The sequence below is a fragment of the Falco biarmicus genome, chromosome 15 (genome assembly GCF_023638135.1).
Source record: "Falco biarmicus isolate bFalBia1 chromosome 15, bFalBia1.pri, whole genome shotgun sequence".
Classification (NCBI taxonomy): domain Eukaryota; kingdom Metazoa; phylum Chordata; class Aves; order Falconiformes; family Falconidae; genus Falco; species Falco biarmicus.
This window is the reverse complement of record NC_079302.1, coordinates 11,629,382-11,645,872: the sequence shown is the minus strand read 5'-3', so window position 1 is coordinate 11,645,872 and position 16,491 is coordinate 11,629,382. Positions and strand designations below refer to the sequence as shown.

Here is a 16,491-nt window from a genome sequence, read left to right as displayed (position 1 = left end):
CAGTTACAATTATTTGAAGAATGAAAACCTTGTTAAGTTACTCAGCAATATTAAGTACATGAAACAAAAATGGGAGTAGCACATTCTCACAAGGACAAAGCCAACAGCAAAACCCACTTGCATGTAGACCTAGCTGAATTTATGCTAAAAATCCCCAAACAAACAAATCTGAGTAATTTTAAAATATTATCATAAAATCTGAAGAGTTCAATCCAGCGGTCTATCTTCCAAGCAGAGCAATAACTGGTAATAAGCATGAAAAACATTTTGCCATATAACACAGCGGCAACACAGTGCCATTTTTAGAATATAATAGTGACTGCGGAATGCATGCACAAAGTTGCAGCCCTGTCACTTGCATTGTCTGACAGGAACTGCTAACGCTGGCACAAATCTCTTCAGAATATTTCACTGAAATGGGTCATGTAATACTCACTCGGAAAGCCTGAGGGAAGGCAGGGAAGCAAAGGGCTGCTGGTCCCTCCCCGTACTCACTGGGCCGAGGGCAGCACCAACATCGAGCTGGGGAAAGGGTGCCTACCTCTGCCAGGCAGAGCTGGGCTCCACATCCTGGACCTCTGTCCCCTGCATGTTTCCATCCCCCATTCACCTCCGTCTCTCACAGCAGTGCGAATGAGAATGAGAACCATGACCACAGACAGACATATGCCTCACTTACTACAAGCAAAACAAAACAGGTCACACAAACTCCAGATTTAGGCGCAGCCACCACATGTGGAAGAACAGACAGGAGTGCAACCACCCAGAAGGACAACCTGGAGAGCACAGCAGCACAAACAGGAGTGCTCCGTCTACCTTCAGGGTCAGGCTCTCCTACGCAGACAAAAGCTACAACAAAGCGTAACTAGAACGCAGCAAAGAAGCAAGTATTTTCTGAATTACTGTAGAAAGTATTTAAAAGATATTCAAAGCATTTTGTTTCTTTTATGGAGTTCGTCACACAAAGTGGTTTAAAAAGTATATTTGACTTTGATTTATTAAAAAAGACTCAACTTGAATTCCATTTTAGGAATAATTCATAAGATACACAGATAATGTACAAAGCCATCATGCCTTGGAGCAAATAAATCATCTGGCTTATTTTCAACTACATTCTTCTGGAATAAAAATATTCAGACACAGTGATCTAACTGGCAAGACTATAGTATCACAAACAGTTATATGCATTAACTATCTACTTCAGAAGAACCAGTGGTGGCAATGCTTTTTTCCATTGCATCCAGACTCCTTTTGACATTCCATTCTGGTTCAATCACTTCCCTTCTTTGTACAAGGCATAAAATTAAACATTTTTGGTAGTTCAGCTGACCTCTGAAAGTGGAGTTTGCCTTATTAAAAAAGAAGTCAGCAAATGATAAAATGAGTAACACTCCAACTTTCCTGGCTACAAGATTAGAAAGATTTATAAAAAAACTGCAGGAAATGGCAACTGGTGATCTGAATATTTCTTTGTATGAAGAATGCAGTTCTCAGGGGAGTAAGAAACTAGGACTCATTAGGAATTTCAAGCCGATTAAGTTTCAAAGAATATTTAAGGTACAGAGGTTGAAGTTTCCCCTGCCTGGGAATAGTGCTCAAAATAAACAAATGATTTAGGTTTTAAGTGGCAGCACACAACATTCCTAGTATAATTTACAATGTTAAACAGTAAAGATAAATAGTAACATCTGCTTTACTGAACGTCTATTTTGTTTGAAAAATAATCTATTTCAGTCTTCCTCAGAAATGCGTAAGGATGGTTTTAGCTGCTTAAGTAAAATCCAAGTGGTAGAGGATTTTTGCACTGTTAAACACTCACTGCAGATGCCAAACTCTCTTTGCTTTAAAGTTCACTTCTTTAGAGTTTTCTTCCAAAGAGCTGAAACTCTTGTCTTAACTGTGGGAAAGAAATACGACCGCCATCAGCTTAACATATAGAGCCAGGGTTGGCCAGCAATTACTGAAGTGTGTAAAGCAATATACTGAACCTCTGTTGCAAAATCTGCAGAACAATATGAGCATATGGATGTGTGTTTTCCTCTCACAGTTAAAGACACCACCATCTCTTTTCTGAGCTTTTTTCTTCCTACTTTCCCATGCAAAAGTGTTTGAGTCTCCTGGTTTAGACCATACTAAGAGCTAAAACCTAGAGACTGTGTAGTAATCAAAGATGAACTGGAATCATCACAAGTCTCAACTAGTAAGTTTTTCTTGGTAGTGGTGGTGTTTTCTTAAAGCATTTCTTAGAATCATTTAGATTGCATATACAATGAGGTCTTCAGCTTGCAAACTTTTTGTCCCAAGAAATACATCTCTAGCATCTTGACTTTCCTAACCCATTACCAGGTCGGACAGCTATCTAGCTCAGCAGCCAAATAACCTTACCTAAAGGAATCTGTCTTCCTGTTTAGGCAGTTGGAAGCAATGGGACTTTTTGGGGCAGTCTCTTGAGACCTCCTTGCCTCTGAAAGATGAGTTTAATCAAACTAGTTGCATACAAACAGGAGTGTCAGGGGCAAGATGCAGCATTACATTACTCTGTCCCATATTATCCTCCTAATGGAGGCACACGATCAACTTTGGAATATTTTCCTGGACAAAGGGCACACACAAAATTTCCAGATTTCATTGCTAAACAGTGATGCCATGCCAATTCCCTGGCAAGCAAATCTTATACAACAGATTATTAGTAGTGTTCTGTTTTAAACAAAGTTAGGAAATAACCAGTTTCAGTCTTCCAATGATACAAATGCTGACCTGCTGTTCCAAGTAGCATTTTAGGTACTAAAATTCTCTTTTTTTTTTCTTCTCTTTTTTTTCGGTCTATTTTCCTAAACAAAGCAAAGCACCACGACACACTTACTCAGTGGTTTCCCCCTTTTCCCTTAACAGAGTTCTTAATGGCTTTGGTAACGATAAGCCCTGTACACAACCTGTCTACCCACTAAAGAGACCAGATTAAAATAGCAATATAATGAAGTTAACAATGAGGTATGACTTAAACTGCTGTATCAGATTTTGAGATAACACTCTTTCCCACATACTACTGAAAGTGGGCAGAATTTTATTCATTTGTACTGTTTAGCAATGCCCTGCAATTCAGAAGAGTGATCTCACGACCAGAATACCACCAAGGGAAGACACCATCCTGCTTACTGGAAAAACAGTTATCTACAAGATAAACCAGATGCCAGCAAAGTCACACCTTTACTTCTACAGTATTGTGAGACATGGGCAACCTAACAGGCTCGTTTCGGCTAACAATCAACCTAAAAGCCCAGCAGCGATAATCTGATATTGACAGCTACTAAAATGGGAACTATAATTTAGCAAAAAAGCATTTAAGTGTTAAGCATTTTAAAAATAAAGAAGCAGCTATTAAAACATAATACAAAACATTTTTAAAGACAATGCTAGTAGATCTGAGAGCAGACCATGAGATTATAGACTAAGAGAAGAGCACAATGGCATTCCAGCAAGCCGTAGCATTTTCGACTGATTTGAAGCAGCTTTTTGCTACTAACAGTTCTTCAACTCAGAAAAGTCTCAAGCCAATCCCCACAAATCACAGGAAAGAAAAATTAGAAAAAATATTTAAATTGGGCTTTACCATGTTTGCTAAGGAAAGGCCACATTTTATATTTACTCAGACATTTTTGTTCCACAAGCTTCTTGTTCAAAAATCTTCAGTTGATTTATACACATAAAAGCAAAAAAGTATCTCCATTTAATAAAAAATGAGGCATCCAAGTTAATATCCTGTGCCCATTCATGCTTCCCTTTTGTTTAGGAAGGCAACACATACATCTTTGTCACTACTCCCACTTTAAAGACAATACACCAGTTCTGTGTAACTAAACCAAGATTCACTATTTGTATTTTGCAGTAACGAGGCTGCTGCAAAGCTTGACAGAAAATGAGAAAATATACAAACTTTTTTCCACTTTTAATTTCACACGCACACACGAACACAGAGGATAGCCTTGCATGGTTTTACTAACAGAAGCATAGATTCTTCCAGCTCACAAAACTTTAACAACAGATCTGGAAAATTTAACATAAAAACTCTTGTTCCCCCTGATTTCCAAGCTGTTACTCACCCATACAGGCACATAACACCTGAGAATTTAAAGGTTTTTACAAGGGGAAAAGAAAAGGCAGAAAATAAAAATCAGTATTTGCATTTCTGAAATTAAGAAACCTTGGGAAACTCCATCTGTCACTAACACTTTCATCAACCTTCTTATACATCCTGGCAGACATCAACTGTGAACTAGCAAGCTTTGTTCAGCTAAAAAGAAAATATTAAAAGCCTCATCCACTGCTGCCACAGTCCAGTTTGGGTTGCACAACATTTTTCATGCATGTTGCGTATGTTCATCAGAACTTGATGCTTTCTCAATAGTGCCTTCCCTGTGGGCTAAGCACCCATCACAATACAGAAAAATGTGTGGCACCACAGAAAAGCTATAGCTTTCTGCTAAATTTCTAAAGCCACCTGCTCTGCTTAAATTTCTCATTCTTCCTCAAAACATACAGCCTTTGCTGAGGAAGTCTTAGGAAAAGTATGTTTTCCTTAGCTGGGCTCGTGCATAGAAAAAAGCCTCATTCTCATGTCCTTCTCACGAATTTGGGATTCCATCCTCTTACCCCACCTTGAATTACAACTCACCTCCCACTGCTTCCCTAATACCAGGCTCATCCCTCAAATAAGAGGCTCTGGAGTACCTATTCATAGGATATTCCTGAGCTGCCTCTCAAACATTTGACCATCTCTCAATTCTTTCTCAGAGTTTTAAAGTTCTTTCAGTCATCTACTAGAGAAGCTGCAAAAGCAACTTCAAATATTACTATATTTTCCCCCCCTTATATTTTCCAAGGAAACAACTACACTGTCTCTCACACTCTTTTCCCCTTGTTTCCCTGGTCAGCTAACTCTGATGAAATCAGGCAAGCCCTTTATATTTTTCTGATTCCATTAGGAATTTTTTTAATCCTGCTGGTAGTTTCACTAAATGTTAAATTTTCTATAGACTGAGGGGGGACAGGGGGACACGACACGACCCCAAACCACACTAACTAAAGTTTCAAAATAAACAGCCCGGTCTTCAAATCACAGGAATGCAGAGTAGGAGAGGGTATCAAAAGGTCATCCTACTGTCCCAAGCAAGGAGTAATTTCACCTGGGTCAGTTTTGCTAGATGCAGGTTTAACCTGTTCTGTAAGTTCTGCATGATGGAGGCTCCCTACCCTTTGTAGCAGTCTGTGTCAGCACTTCACTAACATTACAAAGTATTTCCACAGCATCTAATATGAATCTTCCTTTCTGAAATTTAAGTTCATTACTTCTTGCTCCACCTTGCATGGACACGAAAAACAGAACATTGCCACGTCTTCCGACAGCTTCTTACATACCTGGACAATTCTGATTTTCCTTCTTGGTCTTCTTTTCCATAGAGTCAGTCTTTTCAATTTGTCCTCTGAAGTCTTATTTCCTGCATACCTGATTACTCTTGCTACTGACCTCTGGTGTCTCTCCAGTTGTTCACTATTTGTCTTAAGAGCAACAGCAGTGGTGCATGGGTGCACTGTTGTAATTAAGGCCATAATAACCAGTGAAGAGTTGAATGCTTAATTCATGGTTCTTGCAGGTTACAGTCACGTTAAATACATGACAACTGCCTCTCTGCACAACAGCAACAACACTGATTTATTATGTGCAACTGCACAACACTGACTCCTACTCAATATACATCTACCACAAGCCCAAGAACTGTTCCACAATTGCTGCCACTTGGGAGGCTGAAAACTTCTACTGAAATGCTGTAACATTCCATTTTCCCCTCTGAATTCCATCCCAACTGGAAAACTCATTTGTTCAATTCAGATTTTTCTATCAGCAGGTCTTCCATCCTACTTATATCACGTACTTTCAAGTCACCTACAAACAAATATATTCTCTGTACTGAACTCTGCCAAGGTCCGTTTCAACAACGAGCAACTGATAACAGTTTCCTGGGCACAATCCCCCAACTAGCTTGCCCATATACTTAAGTCATTTAAACCACGCTCCCCACTGATGTCTAACACAACCATGCGCGTCAGTGTCAAATCCTTAATTTTTTGCTCATTCTTAAGCAAAAGCAAAATGCAATACCTGCCACATTACGTAAAAAGATCCCATAAATCTGGTGTATTTACTTTTTAAAGCCATGTGCAAGATGCAGTTTTAATTAGGGAAAGATATAAGAAAAGTACAATGACAAGTAGTCAATTTCCACAAGATATGCCTATAAAGAAAACCAAACAATCCAGCTGTTTCGCCTGCATTCTCTTTACATTTGTTCCTACCATAGAGCTGCCTGCTGAAGAGAGCACTGCAGTTGCACACGGAGCTCAGGAGCAAGGGTTAAGTCTATACTGGTCAAGCAGGGACCAAAGCCAGTTTCTCTACCTTTGCTTTAAGCTGGTAGGACACACGGCCAACTTACGCAAACAGTGGTTTGCTTTTGCTCAAGAAATCCACTCACTGCTGCAGAAGCACTCTTCCCATACTATGTGGGGCCAGGTATGAATTACCATCTAGAATTGCTTGACTAGGTTTCAAAGTCCACCAAAGAACCCTTGAAGACACGCAGTGCTTTGTATGTTTTTGGTTTTTTTAAAATTAGTCTTTTGGCACAGGTATAATCAAGGTCTTTAATCGCATAAATTCATGATTCTTAAATAACAAAACCATTTTTTTCCCCACAGCCTTAGCTAAACATTGTGATGTTATTGGATTGTTTTCAAAAATACTAGCTGACAGAAGACATTTATAATAAATATATAGCCAACCTTACTTCATTCTATATTAAGTATACAACACTGAAAACTGTCAGTCATATTTCTCATTACAATTACGTACTACAAATAGCATTCTACTTAACTGCTTTCTTTCTAAGCTGTGTGGTTATAGAAAGCAGATAATGCTTGATAAGCATGTGTGTGTAACATTCATCCTTAAATTTACCTGAAACCTAAATCAAAAATAAGAGAACTCAAAAATAAGTTTTACACACAGGATGGAATTCTGTAGGAATAAGTTCGCAAGGATTGTGTAAAGAATTATGTCAAAACATGAGAAATTACTTAAAACACCAGGGATTCACATATGACTATCACTTAACACTGCCTGCTACATAATTAAGACATTTACAACAGGAGAAATACCCAGAAATACCGAGCCAGGCAAGATGGGAGTTGGGGATTCTCAGCTTCAACACATCTGAATTCTGACTGCTATGCACTTGCTGCCAGCACGTGGAAATTAAAGCAAAGTCATGACAAAATTTTACAGCACAAATCTCCCAAGCTAGTATGGTATTTTCCTTTTAATCACAACAGCTCGAAACCACAAAGATGCTTTGAAGAGTGATAAAACATAATTTTACATAAACTCTGATTATTAGTCAATTAACATGCAGTTTTACACTAACACTGATGACAATGTGCCACTCCCAAGTGCACAGGTTTCCTCTCAGAATGGATAATATTAAGGCAAGCATAGGCTAATTTAGAATATGACAGCTCAGTATCATTAGACATCATTAGCTAACAAACCAGGAAATTGTTTATTTAGTTGATTTGGAGGTGGTGTTGGTTGGTTTGGTTAGGTTTTTTTGTTATTTTGCATTATTGCTGTTGTAGTGGTTTTGTGTGGAGGGCTGTGTTCGCGGGGGCACAGGGTGGCTTCTGTGGGAAGGTGCCAGCAGCTTCCCCCGTGCCCGATGGAGCCGATGCTAGCCGGCTCCCAGCCGGACCCGCTGCTGGCCAAGGCCGAGCCCGGCAGCGACGCTGGCAGCGCCTCTGGGATAACGGGTTTCAAAAGGGGGAAAGTTCCTGCGCAAGAGCAGCTGCAGGGGGAGAGGGGAGGGAGCCCGTGGGAGAGCAACAGCCCTGCAGCCCCCCAGGCCAGGGCAGGAGGGGGCCGGGGGGGCTCCAGGCGCCGGAGCCCGTGGGGAAGCCCCCGGCGAGGCAGGCTGTGCCCCCAGCCCCGGGGGGTAACGGGGAGCAGACCCCCACCCGCAGCCCCTGGGACCCCAGGCCAGGGATGCCCGGAGGAGGCTGTGACCCGTGGGCAGCCGGGCTGGAGCAGGTTTGCTGGCAGGACTTGTGACCCTGTGGAAGGGACCCAGGCCGGGGCAGCTCATGAAGAACCACAGCCCATGGGAAGGACTCAAGTTCAGAAATTCATGGAGGACTCTCTCCCGTGGGAGGGACCCACGCTGGGGCAGGGGCAGAGTGTGAGGAGGAAGGAGCGGCAGAAACAGCATGTGGTAAACTGACCGTAGCCCCCATTCCTGTCCCCCTGCGCCTCTCAGGTGGAGAAGGTAGAAAAATCGGGAGTGAAGTTAAGCACAGGAAAAAGGGAGGGGTGGGGGGAAGGTGGATTTTTTTCCTGATTTGAATGGTAGTAAATTGAACTAATTTCCCTGAGTTGAGTCCGTATTGCCCGTGCTGGTATTTGGTGAGTGATCTCCCTGCCCTTAGCTCAACCCACAATCTTTTTGTTCTATTTTCTCTCCCCTGTCTGGGTGAGGAGGGCAGTGATCAGAGCAGCTTCAGTGGGCACCTGGCATCCAGCCAAGGTCAAACCATCACAGTTATTTTCCAACTAAGCAGAGTTTCCCCAAAGAAGATAGAGGTTGTTGGATTACAAAGTTGTACGTTTAAACCAAATAGATTACCATTTAGAATTACATACATAGTACAACTTAATTGTAACTCACCTTTAAATAGAGTACAAGTTCTTAAACAGAAATACCTACTAAATATCTAACTCAGTGAACTTGGAAGCCAGGCATGGCAAATGACTTCCTACTTTCCAACAAGAAAACATAAGAAATCAAGAGTTTCTCTTTTTACCAGCATTGCCCACAAATACAAAGCAAGGCAGAGAGAACTCTTGGTGCAGAAGCAGTTTTGAAGAGAAGTCAAATTAAGGGACTATACAAATTCACATGCAATACAGTTTCCCCCCCAAGGTAACTTACCTCAATGTCTTGTAGGCTGAACTCTTTTTGATCTTTAAAGTTTGCAGCTCCTGCACTCAGTTCCATCAGCATTTTTGCTATTTCTGGTTTTATTGCTGCTGTGAGTCGACTCGCTGCTTCCATGACATGTTCCTGCACGTCTTTCAGTTGCATAGCTGCCTTAGAATAGTGTGAGTTCCTAAATACACTGCTGAAAAGGTCTGTAAGGAAAGTGCTTGTACGGCAAAACACATTGAGTGCATCCAGGTATTTGGAGATTCCCTGCTGGATGTCTGCGATCGGAGTAGTATGGGACACAGGGTGGTTACAACTGCCCGCAGCAGCTGAGGAGACCAAAGGGGATGCTGGGGTTGTACATGCCAGCGGTGCGCTCAGGGTCCTGCCTAGCTCAGGCATTTGATACTGCTGGTGTTGCTGCACTTTCTGCTTGGACCCGCCAAGCAAAAAGCGCCGCTTATAGTCCATTTTGCTTTCTTGTGCACTACAGCAATACATAAGTGAGTGCTTGTCCAAAGATTCCTTGAATTAACAATCACTTGTCAAACTCCTCCTTCAAATATATAGTTATGTACAGTAACAGTGGAGTACTGTGTACATAGGTTTCACAAAAGGCATTTCAAAAAGGCAAGCGTCTGTATAATCTGTATCAGCAGTGAGAAAGGCAGCAGATTTGCTGACTTCGTATTTCAGTGTTCAGTGCAGCCCTGCTGCAGTTATAAACTGTACTCAAAAAGCAAGCCGAAGTATCTTAATAATGCTCTGTCTCGTTTGGTATTCCACTCTGCACACAGAAAAGCAACACTGGAGCAGAGAAGTTATCGCCTACAATTTCTTCATGAGCATATTATTGTCACTTGCTGTGACGTCTACAAAAGTTATTTTTTTCAACGCAAATAATAGTTTTAGAAGCAATATCTTAAAACAATTTTCCCATTAGTAATACCAGGAAAAGTGGAGCAAACCACCGATCAACAGCGATTGTAAAAGCAGTGCAGAGGCTCCTTTCTTGAAAAAGCAAATCCTTACGTCAGCAGATCAAGTATCTTCAAATGTCTTGACAGATCCAGTCTGCCAAATTAGTTCACTTGTAGTGTCTCTTCTTAATATGGGGAGGGGAGGGGGGGGGTGGGGGGGAAATCTGGACTCTGTTTACAGAAGACTTTGCAAATATAAGCTATTAAAAATTAGAGTGTTTATTATTGCAAGCCTTCTTCCCCTTTCCTTGTTTGTTGAGGTAGTTGTTTCCGTTGTAACATTAAGAAGTGGTGCTTCCAGACTGCATTTGCCCTCAATTGTAGACTCAGAACAAAAATGCACAAATGTATTTGTAAGGCCTCTAGGTCATTTCCTGTGAAGGGAAAAAAAAAAAAAGTTTAAAATGTTATGGAACATTGAGAAGGTTTAAGATTTTAACTCCTGCAGTGTCCTGTTATACTCTCTAGGCCTATGTTGTCAACAATGCACAAGATGGAAAGGAAGGGAGAGTTGCACTGGCATTTTAAAAGGCAGTTACGAGCTGGTGTCATCCTGTTGCTAAACTCAACGCTGCTGAATATTTTCCTATTATTTCTCCTGTTCTAGCCTGTCAAACTTAAAGAGTGTAGTTAATCCTCAGTGCAACCCTTACACAGTTAACAACAGCAGAAGGCTATTAATGCAGAGCTCAGGGGGAGTTAATCACATTTTCTAACCTCATCCTTTTAAAATAATTTAAGAATTAAGTCAGTGAAACCTTTTTTCACACACTATAATTTATAGCAGAAATCTGAGAAACCCATTCATTTTAATAATTTACTAAATCAATGATACAGGTCCTCGAGCTTTTTTTCAGTACAATGGCAGACAAAACTGTCTATATCCTAACTGAGTTTAGCTGAAAAATACAGCATACACATCCCATTGCAGATGACAGACAGCATCTATTCACACGCAAGAAATTGTATGAGGCAGAACTGCCTAACGGATTGGCCTAAATAATGCTCTCACCAGACATGAAAGTAAGGAGGAAATACAGCTTCTAGTACTGCCCTGGTCCTGCTAGCAAACTGGTGCAACTGGAGAGCCAAGAGTGCTTTCTTGAAGGCCTTTGTAGGAAGGTGAACAGAGTGTGAGCAGTGAGAAAGGGTCAGTTTGCAGCAGGACACGTTGATGGCCAGGCTGGAGAAACTGGAGTTTCAAAGGTCTTTTCCAACCTAAATGATTCTATGAATCTGGAAAAGGGCATGAAGATTTTTAAGCCCTTACCCTTACCCAAACACAGCTCTTAACTGGAAAGGGCTTTGCATCTCGTGATCATGTTTGCAAGTTGGGAGTCATATATCCATACAATGGTCAGTTATCCTAGGTACTCATTTACATATCTTTATATACAGATTTTATATAAACACACATATATTTATACACACCTGTGCGTGACAAGATTTTTATTTTTTTAATGCACTATGAATTTACAGCTTGCCAATTAATCCCACCTCAATCATCTTCCTGTCTTCTGTGCCAGAGTTAGGACTGCATTGACCTAATTACCTCCTACCCCACCAGGGGGGTTAGGGTGAGCAACCCCACACTAATGTCCTGAACAGGTAACTTTCTACAGTGTTCCCTGCTTTGAGACAGAAATGTTCTATTTCTTGAGACTGCAAAAGACACCAATTAACAATGTCAGGACATTATCAGAAGGAAAGCACAATGTGGAGAAAATTTGTTCATTCAGTTTATCTAGTCCTAGCTATTAGTCACACTTTAGGCTGCTCTCTCCCTCTCCTACACAGACACATAACTTGATCTCATCAAATAAGGCCATTCTTTTTTTTACTGCAGCAATTGCAATGTACAAGGCTAATATCAAACAATAATTCATAATAGGATTTTCTTTCCTAAGCACTTGAAAGACTAATCCAGATGTAACAGGAAGGAGCCCTTTAATTCAACAACACAGTGTTCCTTTAGCTGTTAGATTTGAGATATGAAACCTGTATTAATATTGTCAAAATGGTTGGGGAATACAGATTTAATCTTCAGTCAAAATTTCTTATTCCCACCTGTCTGAACAAACAGGATATCAACTCATTCACACAATGTGTTTTGACACATATGCATGATACAAAACCCTCACAGATTAAAAAAAAAAAGGCAAGACATAGCAGGACAAAACAATATATAGAACCAGATAGTTCACACCCACTAAAACAACACACAAGTTGTTCAGGAAGCCATTGCTGCAGGGGGTTCTGCTTCTGAGATCTAGCGCAAATAATCTTAGGTATTCCAACTTTTTAAAACATGATAAAAAGATAAAACACAACAGAAATTTCCATACACATTTCAGTACCCCTTAAAATACTCTAAGTCGATTTCTTTCTTTCCTAACTACTTTATACTTCTCTCAATATTCACATTGAATGCATGAAAATGCAATAAACCCATTAAAAATTGAATTTTCTGGGAGGTCTTGATATTATACATATAGCTGAAAATGTTTTTGTCTTGCTTTAACAAGCTATGATGCCTTACAGTGGAAAGCATGATCAAATTGGTTTTCCTGATTGCATAAAAATGTAGATGGAACAAAAGAGTTGGTTAATTTATATGCATTGTATAAGTAAATTGGTGATTATTTTCCCTAAGTAGACATGAATTTCACATTGCAGAGGAACTTAAGAAATGCTTATGAAACATCTAAATGTTAATTAACACCAAAAGCAGAAAAAGCTAAGAAGGGGCTTTCAAGCTATACAGTACTGAGTTGGATAAGCAAATTAGAGATGCACTACAATTTGGTGGTTCTGATTACACACTGATTATTATTACACTTTCAGGATCAAGTTAAGACACTGAACTCACCATCTGAAACTGCCTGATATTTAGCCAATGTATAAAACTGCTACCTCCTAAAAGAACATAAATGCGATGGGGGAGGGGGAGGGGGAAAGGTGTTTTCATATCTTCTACAGATTATAAACAAATATGAGAAATCATTGTGGTTTACTTCTAGACAATTTCATAGTCAAAGCTGCATGTACTTATTCAACATGCAACTTACGATTACTTGACAACTTCAACATTCCCTTGTAATAAAATCAGCACAAAAGCTTAAAGAGCTTGTATCTTCAGCATCTAAAGAGGTATTTATTTAGAGGGAGGAAAGCTACAGTTTTCAACACTTCTCAACACTAGGCATGCAGGTAAATGCTACGTATCTTACACTTTCTATAATGAGATCTCCAACATGCTACGTACAAAATAGACATTCTTCCTTTTCCATCTTTTCCCGAAAAACTGAAGCGGAGAACATTCCCACACTCTCCTCTCCCTTCCCCAGTGCTATGGTTCCCCCACTGCTCTTGGTGCATGGACTAAACTGGTGGCTCCATATTGTAACTATCTGAACTTTATACCAAATCTAAATCTTGCCATAATAGCAGGAAAAAAACCCAAATAAATCAAAGTGGCTCATTCTAGTGATACAAGACCAGCATGCTATCAATCAAAAAATATAAAAGTTAAGCTTGTACTTTACTTCGCAGAAAACAAAAATATTCACAGAAATCAAATGTAGAAAATATAAAAAATGTCAGCACGCCATAAATAAACTGCATTCCTTCCTTTATGTAATCAAGACCAAAACAGTGTTCTTCCTATACTATTAGACATTATAAATACAACTAATATAAAAACCAAGCTCCATACTGAACACTATGCTGCTGAAAGCTGTAAAACACTACTGAAAAAGCTCACCACGTTGTTTATGTGTTTATGTATGTTTATAGTTAAGGAACTGCTACTAGTTTGAACTATTTGAACTTCCACAGAGAATCAAGCAGATATCTAAATGAGCTGCTCTAAAAATGGCATAGAGGAAACAGAAATTGCATGAAAATGACTGCTTATGCAAATCAAGTTCACTATTCTTTTTCTAAATGCAACATCCCCAATTTTTTGCTTAGATACTTCCTAGAAACTTAAAAGTATTTCCTCCATATTCACTGACTGTAAGAGACAAATTAACAGGGAAGACTTTCAACAAACAGAATCTGGCACCTCCCAGTTTCTGTTCTGGGCCAGCAACAAGCAGTCTAATCCCCCATCCATCCAGTTTGGGATGGCCCTCCTAGAAACGGCAGCAACTTTTTCCCTGAATCAACACAGGAAATTGAGCAGAGGAAGTAGTAAGTAAAACGTACAAGTCTTTCACTAGTTGGTTTAGTTACACAATTACCCATACTATCAACTTCCTTTCAGACAACTTCATTTACCATCTACACGAATGCTTTGCGGGCCATAGTGGTTAAAAACTTTCTGATTAAAAAAAAAAATGATTTTTCAGGCTTTAAAAAAATTCCGATCTCAGTTTTAAAAACTGATTGCAAAGATGTTCTTTATGAATTCTACTGTCCTTTCAGTGAATGTGCAATATAACATATAAGAGTAAGATAATCCAAAATACTTGAGCTAAACTTCCCAAAAGTAACACTTCCAGATATTGCACATCCGCTTTAGTTTATGAGACAGATTCCAAATCTTAGGATGAACAAGCACCATTCATGTGAAACAATGAAATATGAAAGCAACTAATTCAATTATTGTTCCAAAAAAAGTAGCTCCAAAAGAAACAACCCAGAACAGCGAGATTGCTTACCAGGGAAAAGCCTGAACAAACAAAGCCTACAGCAAGGCCAAAAGGCCAGCCAGCTGCTAGAGCCAAGGGCCTCCTGTCCAGAACACACCAATTCCCTCTCGCGTTTAGTCACACAAAGCCCGTGCAAATCCACAAGTTACTCCGCTATGGAAGGCATCATTCCACCTTCAAGTTCTGCTGTCACTGATGTGTACATCAGATTCATCAGCTGGCCAGGCCACCCAACATCCAAATGGGGATACCTTAGAAAAGAATTCAAATATCCCAAATGGTCTTCAACACTCGAGTAGCAAACCGGGAGCAGAACTGTAGGGGAAGCCCACACCCTATTTCCCGAACACCAGTCTTCCACTGGCTGGCTCAGAACGAAAAACGTCACCAGCCAAGGCCCAAGGAACGTCAATTTGTGTATGAGCACCTCACAACACACCTACAAACATCCTGACCAACGGTATGCAGCAGCCTCAGGCTGGGACCCCCCGCAGAGAGCAACACCCAGCCCTGACCCAAAGCCAAGCACACAGCACATCGCAAGATGGGCTCTGCTGCTCTGCTCCCCCTGAGCGCACACTGGAGAGGGCGAAGGCAGGGAGGCGACAGCAAGGACGGAAGAGACAACAGCAAGGGATTCTGGAGAAGGGAGCACTGAGAGTCCCAACTATGAAAAGGCTTCAAACCAGTAGCCTACACGAAAGCACAGGCACAGTACTTAGACATGAAAAATTGAAATTCAGTCCCAGATAGGGGCCTTGTAAAGCAGACCATACCAGCACGCCCAAGACACAAATGAACCATACCAGACCCTCATCCAGAGGGTAGAGCCACAGGCTGTGTTCAGTGTAAGGGGTTAGTTCTGGCTTCTCCTTTTAGACAGGCTACTAACTGTAGGTAAGAACATCAGTGAGCTAAAACAGATGGTGGAAAATCTTTCCTCCAAATAAACTTTTCTGAATCCTCCTAAACAAACAGGTTAAGCAAAACAGTCAAGTGGTCCCAACTACTTTTGGAGCAGGATTTTAAGACAGACATCAATATAGCATCCTACAGATTTTTAACTCTTGAGTTGATTCATTTTACACTATCCCAAACTAAAAATGGATTACACCTACAGCTATACAGTGTGTTCAGCATTTACAAAACATACCCATTCAAAAATACAAGAAATTGGAAACCACATACCAGAGATTCTATATAAAGAATATTAGAATTTCAGTCACAAGTCTCATAACACAAGAAATAAAATTCTGATTTCAACTACATCATCTCCATTACTCTCAAGTAATACATCATACCTATTAATATTAAAATTGCCATAAGAATGACAACTGTGTAATATACTCAGGCCATCCATAAAGAGGAAATGCATAGAATGGGGGTGGGGCTTTAAAAATTTCTTTCAAATTTTAAATGCTGTCTTGGACATAAAACTTTTCAGAGTAATACAAGAGCTGAAACTCTGTTTTGAAAGTTAAAACTTTTCAGTCAACAAGAAAAGCCATCTCCAAGTAATGCTGACTGGCAGAAAATATGCATTAATCTCTGACACCAACTATTTTGCACCTGTAATTTCTTACCAACACATCATAAATACTTAAAGCATGTAAATGCTTTTATAGGGGTTGACAAGTATCATTATCTTCAGCAGCAGGGCAAACGAGGCTGACAGTTTCTCAGGCCTCACTCCATGCAGCTGTCAGGATGCAGGCACACGATGAAATCCCCAGCAGCCCGCGAGCGCCAGCAGGGAAAGGACACGCGTCCTGGTAGCTCAGCCTATTGTCAGGCAACACACGTCACCAAACCCCAATTGCTTTTGGT

General features: G+C 40.4%; 1 protein-coding gene across 2 annotated transcripts in view; it reads right to left on the bottom strand.

Moving 5' to 3' along the window:
* Positions 1–16,491, bottom strand: part of GARRE1 (granule associated Rac and RHOG effector 1) — a 63,338-nt gene that overhangs the window by 22,030 nt on the left and 24,817 nt on the right. For both annotated transcript variants that reach the window (XM_056360629.1, XM_056360628.1), the window contains one exon: positions 9,036–10,383. In XM_056360629.1, the coding sequence (XP_056216604.1) occupies positions 9,036–9,530 (495 nt within the window). In that variant the 5' untranslated portion in view covers positions 9,531–10,383. The remainder of the gene's footprint in view (positions 1–9,035; positions 10,384–16,491) is intronic.